Source organism: Haliotis rufescens, unplaced genomic scaffold (assembly GCF_023055435.1).
Source record: "Haliotis rufescens isolate VD_foot unplaced genomic scaffold, xgHalRufe1.0.p SCAF_15, whole genome shotgun sequence".
NCBI classification, from domain to species: domain Eukaryota; kingdom Metazoa; phylum Mollusca; class Gastropoda; order Lepetellida; family Haliotidae; genus Haliotis; species Haliotis rufescens.
The window spans coordinates 9,145,589-9,160,521 of record NW_025963835.1 but is presented as its reverse complement, the minus strand read 5'-3'; the positions used below and the strand labels follow the sequence as shown (position 1 = coordinate 9,160,521).

At 40.3% G+C, this 14,933-nt stretch overlaps 1 protein-coding gene across 2 annotated transcripts in view; it reads left to right on the top strand.

Moving 5' to 3' along the window:
• Positions 1-14,933, top strand: part of LOC124147154 (TBC1 domain family member 10B-like) — a 120,628-nt gene that overhangs the window by 45,245 nt on the left and 60,450 nt on the right. For both annotated transcript variants that reach the window (XM_046517764.2, XM_046517763.2), the window contains one exon: positions 4,707-4,813. In XM_046517764.2, the coding sequence (XP_046373720.1) occupies positions 4,707-4,813 (107 nt within the window). The remainder of the gene's footprint in view (positions 1-4,706; positions 4,814-14,933) is intronic.

The window sequence follows — 14,933 nt, the reverse complement described above, 5'->3', positions numbered from 1 at the left end:
TGTATCCTAGTAGCGTAAGGGTTTTTTCAAGATCACTCTGTAGCAGTGATTCACCCATAAAAGACACGAGTATAATCTCCAGCTGAGATGTGTGACAGTCCCGGGATTGAAACATGTTTGACTGTAGCTTCCTCGTGTCATCTCACGGTTACAGACGAATACAGAAAAGGGTAATCTTTGACCCACCATCCAACTGTGGGATAAATGCAAAGAGTGAGTTAGGATAAGTTTTAAAATTTGTCAATTTTACAATAAATTGTATATTTATAATACTTCTCCTATCTCACACAATCTACGCCCGCCCATCCAACCCGCATTACAGTTACTCTAGCCTGTCAGCTCCAAGAAAGAGAATAATGAGACAGAGGTCAAGTGGCCAGATCGAGGTCAGCATGCTGCATGAGATTCGAGATTCGGGTGCATGACCTGATTGCTGGGACGGTTGCCATGGTGATGCTGGGGTGTTTGGGCAAATGAAGCTTAGAAGCTGGAAACTTTGTTCAAGGACGTTTCCAATATAATTTTCTAATACCCCAAAGACAAATCAGAACCATGTGAGAATTCTTACATCAAAAAGAATCGTGCATGCTGGAACAGACACTGCAGTCGATACGCAAGTTCCTATTTTGTTGTCTTCCAGCTATGTAGACAGATGTCTAAGGGGTTGATGCAAAGGTTTACTGGGCCCTGGAACATGGGGAAAGAGGCACTTCAGTCTTGGCAATCATGCCTTCCCCTTGAAAATTTGGCAGAAACACAACCTTCAAACCTTTCATAAATTGTACTCATACCAAATATACTTAATCTGAAATTATTAAAAATATAACATTCATTTATGTAAAACAGACTATATTAGATTTTCTTTCTATTTGCATGGTAATATGTGAAAGCTCAATAAGGTTTTGAAATATACATTAAATACTTTTAGTACAGCTAAGTATACAAACAAATATATAAAAGGTATAATGTCATTTGGGTATAATGTCATAATGGGCAAATGAAAATTGCATTTCGAAAATTTGTTTTCTACCTTTCTATACAGGAAGCAAGTCTACAACAAATTTATAATGCGCCAGATTCCATTCACCAATTGGATGCTCATAGCGCTACACTATCATTACCCTGGGCCCACTTGCACAGAACAATCTTAGTTACAATCGATCTTAGGCGGCTACAATCAACTTTACAATCACCCTACAATTGTCCTATTCCACTTGCACAAACCGATCTTAACGCGATTGTAAGACGGCTTGGATTTAAGATCGCGATCTTAACTAAGATTGAAATCTTCAATGGTGGAGGTACAAATATCTTAAACTAGACTCCTGTCTATGGTTGTCTGCAAAGGCGCAAATCTTGCTGGGCATACAACGCGTAGAACCGGTTACGACATACAACACGTACCTCCCTCCACGCACCTTGCACAGTTGAAAGGTCTCAACTATTTGAAGGAAACTATAATTAGAATGTTGGCATATAGATTTAGTGACATTCTTATTATGAAAGTAAAAAAAGAAAATAATAATAGATCTCTATGTCCAAATAACATACCAGGTAAATGTATGATCGTCATCTATTTGGGGGAGCTTTCCGTAAAATCCTAAATACATGTATATCCTTCATGTTTTAGTTTTGCCGCTATTACAAAGGATGTTATGACAACCTTTTCAAAACACAGTGAGACGGGAGATTTCAAGAATGCATGTACGGGAAATAAGAATAATGTTTCAAGAAAGAAGTTGTTTAATATATATTCATTTGGTATTAATTATATTTTTTAAAAAGTGTGAATTTTACTTTTGCTATTTATGGGATATTTTACACAAATTTCAAATGTCTCATCATGTGTATTTGCTTGTTTGATGAATATTTGTATTAGTTTCTTACAAATTCAGATATTACAACCGATCGTGACTGTCCCACTCGATTTTGGATATAAACGTATGATTTTGCACTTCAACTTGTGTTTACTTGTAGATTATTTAATGATAAACTGAAGACAAAATAACTGACACGAATGTGACCCAAAAGATATACAAGGGGAGCTCGGCGGTTCTACAACATTAATACACTAACTGGGCAAGTAAGATTCTACGATACTTATACAAAGGGAAACCACTCCCATCTAGAATATAAACTATGATTAGCTGCCCTTGATTTATCTTAAAGGTCACGGACGTTACAAATCGCTTGCAGACGACTTAGGTTTTATCCTTCCCTTGATAAGGTATGTTGTTTTAGACTTCTTTCAGCATTGACACGGGTGGGAATAGTACTTTTAACTATCGACTCGATAGTTATGTGGTTCACTATCGCAATTAACGATATTTTTGACGTTAAATCTGTGGTGCGGTCTTCGTGTTGTTGAAGTGTCAATTCGAATCATAAAATCTAACAAAATAAATAGGCAGTGTTTGAACGTAAAGCAGATTATTAATGTGAAACTGGCCCTGTCTTGCACGCCATTTTGTCAGGGACTACAACGATCTTAGCTACTTAAGATTGGTCTGGACCAATTGTAAGTTTCGATTGTAGCTTACAATGATCTTAACCTACAATCGCTTTGTGCAAGTGGATGACAATTGTAGCGTAAGCCTAAGATCGCGATCTTAAGGATTTACAATAATTGTAGCGCTAAGATCGCTTTGTGCAAGTGGACCCAGGTCAATGATCAGTGAGCACTCGATTTTCATTCTCAGCTCCCTGGGGAGTATACAACCCAAGCTGCCTGTGAGGTGCTAGAAGGTTAACAGCCACATTACCATCTCATCCTACTGGGTACCCACTCACTGCTGGGTGAACAGAGTCACATTTCGAACAAAGTCACTTGCCTAAGGAGACACCACATGTGGTACATGTGCTTCAGTGTGGGGCAGGACCGAAGCCCTAGAAACTCTCAGGAATCAAGCTGCTTAACGTGGTCACCCATCCAACTACTCTCTGAGACCAACGTTGCTTAACTTCACCTGATTTGTGACCTGTGCGCTGTGCACAGGACCACGTGCCACCACATATATCCATGTATCGAACATTATTTTTTGATTAAACAAAAATATTCTAGAAGCTAAATATCAGTCAAATATAAAAATGAAATGATACCAATATACCTCTCTTTGCTAATGTACAAGAGTGTACGCAAAAATTGAAAGCAAATCTACAACAGATTTTCTGTTTTCCATATCAAATGCTATTTGTTATAAATGTTAGATTGGAGACATCAGATCAACTATATTTATTACATGTACAATCTACAAAAGGTTTTGAAATAGTTTGGTAATAACTTTTCCAGGGAAAGACGTGTGTATGATCCCTGTAACCTTGGCATCAGCCTATCGGACAATTGTGTACATGCAAATATATTTGCAGCTGAAAGACTGCAAAACTTGAAGTGTTGTGTATGCTACCTCCACAATCTCAGTTGTAAGAATTATCTGAACACTGTCGTCTGAATTGTCTTTGAGGTATTCAGGAATTATATCACCAACTGTCAACTTGGTAATCACTGTTTTACAGTGTGTGTTTGTTTCTTTTTCCATCATATATGTAAGTTGACATGCCCCCATATCTGGTAAGGATTTACGCATGCGTGAACAAGTGAGAGCATTCGCAATTATTCTAAGGGAGCGATTTCACCAGGAACTGTCAAAACAAATGTTGCAAAACTGTAATTGTCCATTCGTAGTTAGACGTTCTGAATCTTCTAAATATATACTACGAACCTCCCAGCCTTTTGCACACTAAGACAGCATTTGGTTTTTGACAGCATTTATTCGTAAATATAGATAGAGAGTTGGTCAAGATTTCTATTTTAAGGTAATAATGTCATATTTACTGCCAGACCAGTGGACTGATAGTGTTAGATATTACTGGAACAATTACTAGTAAATAGAAACATTGAACTGCCATGACTGGATACAAACAGGGTCATTTTAAAATTATCATTCCATCTCTTCGCTATTACTGATCACTCATTGATCCATATTTAACGGGGACCCATCTAACTGTTCTCTTTGTAAGAAACTACCTTTTGCTGCAAAATGCTAATTTATTAACCAGGGATTTATTTCTTTTGTATATTCATAGCTCAAATAAGCAACAAGAATAACAAGTCTATATTATTGTGGTTCAGTAATGGTTTGCAGATGAATTTATTTCCATGTTTCCCCTGAGCAAGCACGGAAGTTCTACTGTGGGGGGCATTGTTTACTCAGTGCATGTGAGCAAAGGTAAAACATATATCATTGTCACTGATATTACTGGGTTATTGTGCGAGAAATTCACAATCAACAATATTGATAACAGTGTTAAAACATGCTTAACGACAGGGAAAATTCTGTGATTTTCATTGACCTTGTCTCGTGATGCAAGTGACATCAATGTTTGAACAAGGTTTTCCCCAAGTGATCTTTGACATCATCGTTTGGTAAATAAAATATTTCCTTCTGGTAATTAAGCATAACTAGAAGTAAATCAGTTCTCCACAAGCTGAGTGCAGATATTGATTGTTTTTACAGCTTAAACACTTTTCAAAGATTGTACGAAAAGTATTGCGGCTAAGTTAATTGAAATGAATTGATTACAATTTTGATCAAAGGTTTGTTGATACATTACTGTCAATTTATCTCAAACAATTGTGTAAATTGTGTCTTCAATCTTAAACAACAAACAAACACCTTTCTAATTTTATAACACTCTTGCATTTACAGAAATATCTACAACTGCCAGGTGACCCCAAAAGTCTGGATGAGATAACGAAAGACCTACACCGACAATTCCCTCTGCATGAGATGTTCTCCAAACAAGGAGGATATGGGTAATGTTTTCAAGTTTTTTGCTTACTTATACTTGAAGTGGCATATTGCCTTTTGTCTGCCTGTCTGTCTGTCTGTCAGACATTTATATTGTTATCCCCCTGGTTTGATAAAGTCATCGGCATGTCCGTCCATCTGTCCTCCATCCATTTTCTGTTTCCGGAGCAGCACTCCTAAACCATTGACTATTTCTTTAAAATATTGCAATAAGATCAGTGTTGTGATGAGCTGGTGCCTTTTGATGATTTCAGATTTTATTTTTATTATATCTTTTACTTATCCTGCATTACTCCTAATGCGTCTACTGCGAAAGACAGCGCTTCGCGATGGTCCTGGGTGAAGAAAAATGTTATTTCCATCTTCAGTCTACTTTTTGCAGGACCCATCGCCACTGTTGTGTGACATATCGTGACTTCACAAACAATTCACATTCCTGCTCATCGTTTTACTGGGTAGTTGTGCTTCGTTTTGCTCCTCCAACTTTGGCTTAATTCTGTGGTTAGCGTGCTGCTACCACGTAAAAATTCGTCTGTGACAGGTGATGTATTCCTTTTCACATTATGTTCACTTTCATGTGAATTAATATGCAGGTGTTTTTCTTGTGAAAAGACTTTGTCTTCTTCCCCCCACAGGCTCTTTGTTTCTGCCGTTTTGAATTTGTGTTACTTGTTTATCTCCTTGCGAGGTCGTCATTATTGTTTGCAATTTGTGGCTGGGTATTATTTCAGGTATGTTTAAATACACATAGCCTTTGGCGTTATCTAGATTTTCACGTATGTAGTTTTGATACACTTCAAAACTCGTAAATGTTTGTTGATTGAAAACTTTGTTTGTATAAGTCTACTTCAACTTAATTTTTTCTTCTACTTTCAAGTTTTCCAGCCACCCTTCCCCGGTTATCACCACTCAATCTTTGTCGTTGGGTGGAGCGTTTTCTACAGTTCTCGTGACTGCCCACATTCATTTGCCTCTGCGTAACGTAATTTTGTTTAGTATAGTGCACAATTTTTTATTTTTTTTAAAACACAGCTGTGTAGAAGGGGGTGCACATTATACACGCCATAATGAGTTTTTGCCCCCAACGCAAAGACATTACCGTGAGCACATAGCACCGGAAATACCATGTGAACAAATCCATACTAAAGTACACAAATTAATCATGTAATTACACTGTCAGGCTATAAAAAGTGTTCATTGTATATCTGGACTTATGTTATAACTTATTTCATTAATTTTATTCAAAATTCATTTTAATATTGTTTTAATTAACTATGGCGAAATCGTGTGTGAAGCGATCGGAACTCACCGTTATTAACAGCAACCACGGTCAGAATACCACTATTGACACCTTGAAACAAACTTTAGTTGACAGAGAATGGATACATTTATCTCGTTAATGCTTACTTTCACTCGTTAAAAGCTATAATTGTTGAAGTTTGACGAATCTATGTCAACACGTAGTTCTCGTGATCACATGTGCGGAAGCCTCAACAGTGACTGGTCAAATTGTTACATGTGACCAAAAAAACCAAAACGGCAATAGCGAACAGTTGCGCCGAAGTGCTACGCTTAGGGTTATCATTATTTTAAATATATTTAGTAAAAGCTGTAACTAAAATAACAAGATATTGGAATGTATTATTCCTGATAAAGAAATAGTTTCAGATAATCCTTTCCCAGATCCTTGCATCAAAATCCTGTAAAGTTATATCATTGGGTAAGTTTTAACTGAATCACCTGTCGATTCCAAGAAAACGTGTGTACAGCTGATTGCTGTTTCCGGCTTAGTTAAGGAGAAAATACACAAGGTAATCATAATCCCAGGATGTAAAACAATGCTTAGCAGAACAAAAACTACAACTTAAAAGGTAAATCAACATGTGTGGGGATTTTTTATCTCAAATTTAAAAGTTGTACTGACCAAGTTTCTTATCATCATTTACTGGAATTTCGCTGAAAGTGTGCGGTGTAATTTTTTTCTGCGCATAATATTAAACAAATATTGAAAATATGGTACTATGGCACCGGACTCAATTTTGAGTATTGCACCTGTTCCTTTTTTTCAGGCGTCCCTGGCCTCCACAGTGACGGTCCCAGCGATGCCGGCACACCATCTTCCAGTGCCTCTGCCAGATTAGCGCCAGTGCAAGCCACGATCCTGTCTACACCTTTGGTTATATCATCACAAGGGCTTTTGCCAAGTGCAGCGTCTACCTATGCCCTCCTGGGCGCATCAACAGTGACTACATCTTTAGGGCTTGCAGTGTATCCTGCGATGTCATCGATGCTGGGTCAGCCTCCACCTACCTTCCCAGTAGTGCAAACTATGTATGCACAGCCTAGGCGTCTTCTATGTCAATTGGGATGGATGGTCAACGAGGCGAAGTCAGAGTTAACTCCCTCTTTCCAGCTCCAGTTCAAAGAAAGCCTGTTTCAGACGGATCAGGACCTCCTATCAGTACCGAGGGACAGATGGTTCAAGATTTTACGTTACCTGTCACCTGCCCAGACAGCCTCAGGGCTGTGGTCTGGTGCACAACGTACTTGCACGTCAACAGCCTTGAGTTGGAAGCTCTCATTCTAGCCATTGGCAGGAGCAGCTGCAGTTCACCCAACTTGCAATCTCCACTGACAACAGCACAGTGGTGTGGTGCCTGTGCAATCAAGAGACAACACATTCTCACTCCCTTCTGCAACAGACTTTTGATTCTTTCGTCAAGTGGAATGTTTGGGACTAAAATCATAGTCCAGCACATCCCTGGATGTCGCAACATTCTGGCCGACACCCTATCCCGGCTCAGAGGTGTTCGATCTGGCTCTTCAGCTCTTCGGCCAAACTAACATCTACCTGTTTCCGACTCGCCAGAACCACAAACTTATGACATATGTCTCACCGCTCCCAGATCTGCAGGCTTGGGTGGTAGATGCATTCAGCATCCCCTGGGAAGGGCCAAAAGCGTACGCTTTTCCTCCTCCTTTACTACTTCCATACTACTACGATACACAAAATCAAAGCTACGCTCTGACTTTGGAAGCGCCCTGGTGGCCGGCGAGGGGATGGTTCGCCCACCTCAAAAACATTACAGAAGACGATCCACTACCCCTCCCAGAGTGGTTGAACTTACCGTATTTTCTTGAGTATAGTGCGCACTTTTTTTCGAAAAAACACAGCTGTGTAGAAGGGGGTGCGCATTATACACGAATTGTGAGTTTGGATGTTTTTTCCCCCCATGGAAAGACATTACCGTGAGCAAGAAACACCGGAAATACCATGTGAACAAATCCATACTGAAGTACGCCAAATAATCATGTAATTACACTGTCTGGCTATAATAAGTGTTCTTTGTATATCTGGACTTATGTTTGTAACTTATTTCATTAATTTTATTCAAAATTCCTTATAATATTATTTTTATTAATTTCGGCAAAATCGTGTGTGAAGCGATCGGAAGATCGCACAACTCACCGTTATTAACAGCAACCACGGTCAGAATACCGCTATTGACGCCTTGAAACAAACTTTAGTTGACAGAGAATGGATACATATATATCATAAATGACATACTTTGACTCGTTAAAAGTCATATTTGTTTTTGTTTGACGATTCTATGTCAACATGAAATTCTCGCGATCACGTGCGAGTGAGCCTTGACGTTGACTGGTCAGACTGGTTCCATGTAAAAAATAATACCCGGGAATAACGATCAGCTGCTTCGCTTAGGGTTATTATTATTTTAAATATGTTTAGTAAAGGCTGCATATAATTAAGAAAATAATGGAATATATTATTCCTGATAAAAAAAAATAGTCTCAGATACAATTGTTGCCGATCCTTGCATTAAAAAATCCTATAAAGTTATATCATTGGGTGTGTTGACCGAATCACCGGTCGATTCCAAGAAAACGTGTGTACAGCTGATTTCTGTTTCCGGCTTAGTTTAAGAGAAAATACACACGGTAATCCTAATCCCTAGATATAAAACAATGCCTAGCAGAACAACAAATACTATTTAAACGGTAAATAAACATGTCTGGTGATTTTTTATCTCAAATTTCGAATTTGTATTGACGAAGTTTCTCAGCACCCGTTCATTTGCCGGACTTCGCTGAAAGGGTACGGTGTAAAATTTTTCTGCGCATAATATTCAAATTTCTTTTTTTCCAAAATATTGAACCCGCTAGAGGGGGGTGCGCATTATACATGGGTGCGCACTATACTCCAGAAAATACGGTACTCAGATTTCATCTGCAGGCTTGGTTCGTCTTAAGAAGGCGCTAAGCACTAAAGACAATTCGGTGCGGGAAGCTAAGGCCATTGCCTGGGCACATTGTCCTTCCATCCGGTGGTTATACGATGACAAGTGGAGGTCATTTGAAACCTTTTGTAAGGCAAAAAAGATCCCACGACAGCCACGCCTCAATTCTTAGCCAAATACTTCCTACACTTGTGTACCAAAAGACACTTGAAAGTTAGAACGGATTGGGTAGCGCTTAATTGAGTGTTGGCCACTCCGGCAATAGTAAGATGACTAAGGTCATGGAACTACAGGCCCTCCTACGCTCTTTCAGACTTGAGGATCAGAAGGCCAAATTTCACCCCCCTGCTTGGGGAATTACATGCACTTGACATCACCTATGTCCGTTTTGAGCATTTTGGTGTTGTGCTGGGATTTGATGGTCCTTCACTATTACACCAATCTCTACGATTATGGGTTTGAAGATGAGGGTGAACTCCTCTTGTGCTCTGTACACACAATACCAGTTTTCATCTGCCGCTCCAAAACTAGGCATGGCACATGGAAACTGTTGTTCATTCCTCTATCCCATACGTCCACGACCAAAGTTCATCGCAACACCATATCTCTATGGTTACGTACAGTCATCCTACAGACTTACGGGATCACTAACCTTGATCAGAGTGGTCGCCTCAACCATGGCTCTACATAGCAACTGTTCTATTAGAGCAATCATTGAAGGATGTTTTTGGAGGTCCGACACGGTTTTGCCAGCCATTATCTTTGTGATGTGGCACTTGAAGGCATCAAAGGCGTTCGTAGCTTTGGCTCTCTGGTAGTAGCCCAGCAGGTAACCAATGCAATTAATGAACTCTTCCCATCAGGAGCCAGTCTTGCCAGCCTTTCAGCTTTGGCTTGGTAACACAGTGTGAAAAGATTTAAGCTTACGCTCATATTCCTTTACTGTTTGTTTACTTGGACTAATCCTCAATTCTCATGTCCTTTCTGGAAATAAGACTGAACCACCCAAACAGTCCAGAGCTTTGTTTTTTTCGCCATACGGTTTCCTTGACAACTTTCATCTTTTTCATCTGAAGATATACCCACCGCCATACTGTCTGATACTGTCAAATGCATTAAGGAGTAATGCAGGATAAGTAAAAACATCAAAATATTTTTTGCATTTGTATTCTTATCCTGCATTACTACATTTAAGGGCCCACCCGTCGCAGACTTGCCTCCCCACTATCGCTTCAGAAAAGTCTTTTGTTACAGAACCCCCAAACCGTTTATTATATCTAAATGAAACTTGCTAAATAGATCAGTATAGTGGTGAAATGGTGCCTTTTGATGATTTGGGATATTGGAAAACACTGAACAGCATTATTCTTTTATCTGCTCTGTCTGTCCATCTGTATTTCGTGTCCACAGCATAACTTTAAAACCGTCGAATATTCTTCACCCAAACTTGGTACATGTATTAACCAGGAGCTGAAGTGGTGCCTTTAGCTTTTGGGGGGGCCAGGGGGATTTTTCATCTTCTGATAACTCTTGTTCTTCACTGAACTGAAGGTATTCAATGGCAATGAACCAAAAGTGGGGTAAAAGTAGCCAAACTTGGTGTCCGAATTGCACCAGACCAGGGTATATGTCATCTCCTGATTGTGCTTGTTTCGGATTTGTATTAATGTTTTTTTATTATGCCCCCGACAGAGTTACAACCCCTGATCCATGTTATTTTACTTGGTGCTTTGTGTCGGCAATGTCAACAAGTTTTCTCAGAAACTACTGAAGTTAGCTTATCTGAGAGATACTTATCAAGACTGAGTTATTTTTTCCAGAGAAGGGGCATGTGGTGTGTATTAATTTCACATCTAATAATTTTTTCTGATGACATGCAGTGGCCCAAGTGCCTATCTCTTCTGAAGGCTTTATAGGACTCTTTTTTATAGTTTTTGTTCACTACTTTTAATATGAACAAACAAAATTTTAATCTGGTGGGCGATAGTGATAATGCTGTCATTTTGTTACTTGTGCATTTGTTTCCATTTTTGTGGGTATTGATATTTTTTAATCTGGTTGTTTATGCATGTTTTGTCTCATTGGTCAATCTTACTTTTTTTCTGTGGGCTTCTGTGATTAGCAATGACGGACACAGAACTGAATCTTAGTTTGACGCTGACATACCTGGATTCTTTTTTTGCCCTTCTCCTGCATTATCTGTAGGGGGGCTACTGATGTTTTGAAGTCCACATCTAGGTCCCTTCTGCATCTGCTGTGAGGGTACCAAAGGCAGTTCCTTCAGATTTTATGCCAGAGATGTTGGTGCAGCTTTTGACAGTGGTGCTGACTATGGTGCATTAATCTATCCTGCTGCAAGAGACAGGAGCAGCAGCAATGGGAGGAGGTCATCTGGTCGTCTATTTCAGCCTGATGAGCGGTTGCAGTTCAGTGAGCTGTCGGGACGTCAGAATTTGCTTCTGTGTCTTTCGCAGTGCTGCATGACTTCCCTTTCACTTCAGCTGTCTCATCAGTGGAAACCAACATCTGAAGCTCATCCAAGACCGACAAGTACAGGGTGGAAGATAAAGTTATTGCTGCAGTAGCCACGGATATCAGGACATCAATGCAACCTTGATGAACCTACTACTGCTGTCTCTGACTGAGAGGGAAGCCCATGTCCTCTTCTTTGCACCCTTGGGCAACTGCCTTACATCGGTATGCACTGTTAATATGCAGGCTATGAGGGTATTGATGGCCATTAGATGGCAGGGTTTATTCTAACAAGTTATGTCTTGGAACTTTGTCTTCAAGGCAAAGTTGCTGCAACAGCCATGGTCTTCCTCTACACTTTTCAGTGGTCAGATTTTACCCTGTTGCCCTGGCTTACTGGCAGCACTCCCAAAATTGACAGCCTCATTGACATCGGGACTTGGGACCTGCCTTCCACAATTGATGTCTGGACCAGTAAGGGCCTCAAGTCTTGTTTCTGAGACATCAACATGGCAAGGTGGATAAATTTGGAACTCTTTTGCTAAGAATCAGCAACTTGGCCTGGAGGATTGCATTGTTATCTTCTATTCTCAGGGGACTGCCTCCGTGGTCTAGTGGTAGAGCGTCCACCCGGAGAGCTGAAGGTCCGGGGTTCGATCCCCGGCCGCGTCATACCAAAAGACGTTAAAAGATGGTACTTGTTGTTACCCTGTCAGGCGCTCGGCATTAAGGGGCTAAAACAAGGACTGGTCGGCTCGGAGTCAGTATACTGTCCGGACTAGTACAAGGACCCTCACACATACATACACGTGCATGCACGTCGCTATGTAAGTGCAATAATCTTGGACGCGACGTTAAACCCCATTTCACCTCACCTCACCTCTATTCTCAGGGAAGAGGGAAAATACGATTCATCAATGTGCCCTCTTTGAATACTGCAGCATTATATCAATGTGACTCAACTGTTTAGATAACTCCTTACTACACAGTTATCTAATGTTGAGGCCTCCAAAACAACTTTGGCGTACTGCTTTAGAGTTACTATTCTAGAGGTATCTGAGCACACTGGTCTAATGCCACCTGAAGCTAACAGCCCTCATGTAAAAAGGGCATTGGCATTGGTTCTGCACACCAACTGTTCAGTAACAGATATTGTCAGTGGTTCCTTCTGGGCTTCTGACACAACCTTCATCAACCATTATCACCAGGACATCTTGGTTGAGAATGTCAGTCGTCTACACCACTTGTGTTGGTGCAACAACTCACCAATCCTCGAAGTAGACGATAAGTACGTTGTGAGTATCTCTCACTGCACCAAGTTTATACCTTTCATTGTTTGCCAGGCTGAGTTGATGGGTATATTTATTTGGTTAGGGCTGTGGTGTGTACTCGTCATGGACCATAGTCTCATTGCAGTAATTACTGTTTGTGGTGTCTTTACTCCTTGCTAAGACTCCCTTATCCTGAGACAAGTTGCTACGACCCACCCTACTATCCCTTCTTTTGATGGCCTACTTTTTGACGTGCTTGAAGCAGGAAGAGGAAGTTCCATGGCATGAAGGGGGCATTCGCAGTGGTGACTATCAGTAAGGGAGTGTTTTAGTGATGTGTTGTGGGATTCAGGAATCTTATATTACTCTAAGTTTCATCACTATTGTCATGGACATTGACAAGTTTTGTTCATTGTGTACATGCTTTTAAATATATATTATGTGTTTACAGCAGGACAGGTACGACCTTTACAATTCAGGAGGATTGTACAGGTATTGATGACGACAGATGTACATCTGTCTATGCCACCACTTGCTTTTCTTGTCACTTGGGCAAGTCTAAAGCTTAAATACCTGACATGCCAATGTAATATATTTTATCTTTAGAGCAGGTGGAGGCCTATCTACACCACAACTATGTAAGATGCACAGTGACAGTACGTGGAGAGAGGCAGCAACCGTAATTTACATCTTCACATTGTCTTCAAACTGCTTCAGCCAGGGGAGGGATGATCATGGCAATGACATGACTGACTGGAACTGTTTCCTGACTTGGCGCTGTCGCCTTCACCCCCCACTCTTATGAGTGCTGCGGCGCACTGGATGTCATCGTCACCAGGTTTGTCCTCCCACAGCCTCTCTCTTTTCCATGGGCGCAACAACCATGATGACAACATTGCTGATTGGGGATGCTTCCTGTCCTGGACAGATGTCTGCTCCCTCGTGACTAGCTGGAGTGCTTTGGCAGCCAGGATGCTAGTACTGTCTTTCGCCAGCATCTCTTCCCATCCTGCACCTCTACCTGACCTGTCCACAAATGCCTGTGTTGGGGCAGGTGTCTTCTTCATGGTCACCGCTGCTTCTACCCTCTCAATTTGGGCCATGGGGACAACCATGACAACAACATTGACAACTGGCACTATTTCTTACCTGGACATGTCTTCTCTCTCAATGGATATGATGAATGCTTCATCCTCCTGGATGTCTTTTTGTCTCCAAGATTGTCCTCCACCAATGCTTCACCCTGACACTGTGCCTGGTACAAATGTTTTACACTTACAGGGAATCAGCGTTTCACCAGGGATTAGCACCTGCTCAGGGATTTGTGGCTATCAAACAACCTATTTGGGAACTAATGCACATCCTATTACTATAACATGTCGCTATATAAGTTCAATAATCTTGCATGCCACGTTAAACCCCATTTCACCTCATCTCACATCACCTATTACCTGTGCATAAAAATGTCACTGCTCACCAGTGGCGTGAAATATGTTGATTTCTTTCAGGACTTTTTTACATATTTGCATAAAGTAACCTCTCCGATATTTATCAATAATTGATCATATTTAGTTAACAATTATTGATCTCTGTAATCTATATTGATAGCCAGCCCTGGTGGATAAGGCCGCATCGGTTCTGCTAGTAATGCAAATATCTTTCTAGTTGGCCCAGACAATAACCAAAACAAATGTTGGTGAAATTAGGTCAAATTTAACCCGTAAAAATGGTCACTTGTCAAAATAGCTGTAGAGAACAATGTCAAACAAATCAATTGGAGGAGACATATACATAAAAAAAGGCAGTTGAAATTCAATATTCAGGTACATCCGTAAAGTAAATCACAGAGACACAGTTAAGAACAGATACAAAACGTTTTCTAATTTGCCAAAGTTAATATGCAACAATATGTAGTTCAAAAGAAGTTTTGGGATGTTGTTTTGTTGAATTTTGTTTCGATCTATCAAATGCTCCAATGTAAAGTACCATTAGTGATATCCTTTTTTGACATCTCTGAAACTCACTTGATTTGTGAAGCTGACACTTGTGGACTAGATTGATCCCAGCTATTATGTCTGCAAAACTTTATCACAAAAACAGAAACATGGCACTGCAAAGACTGC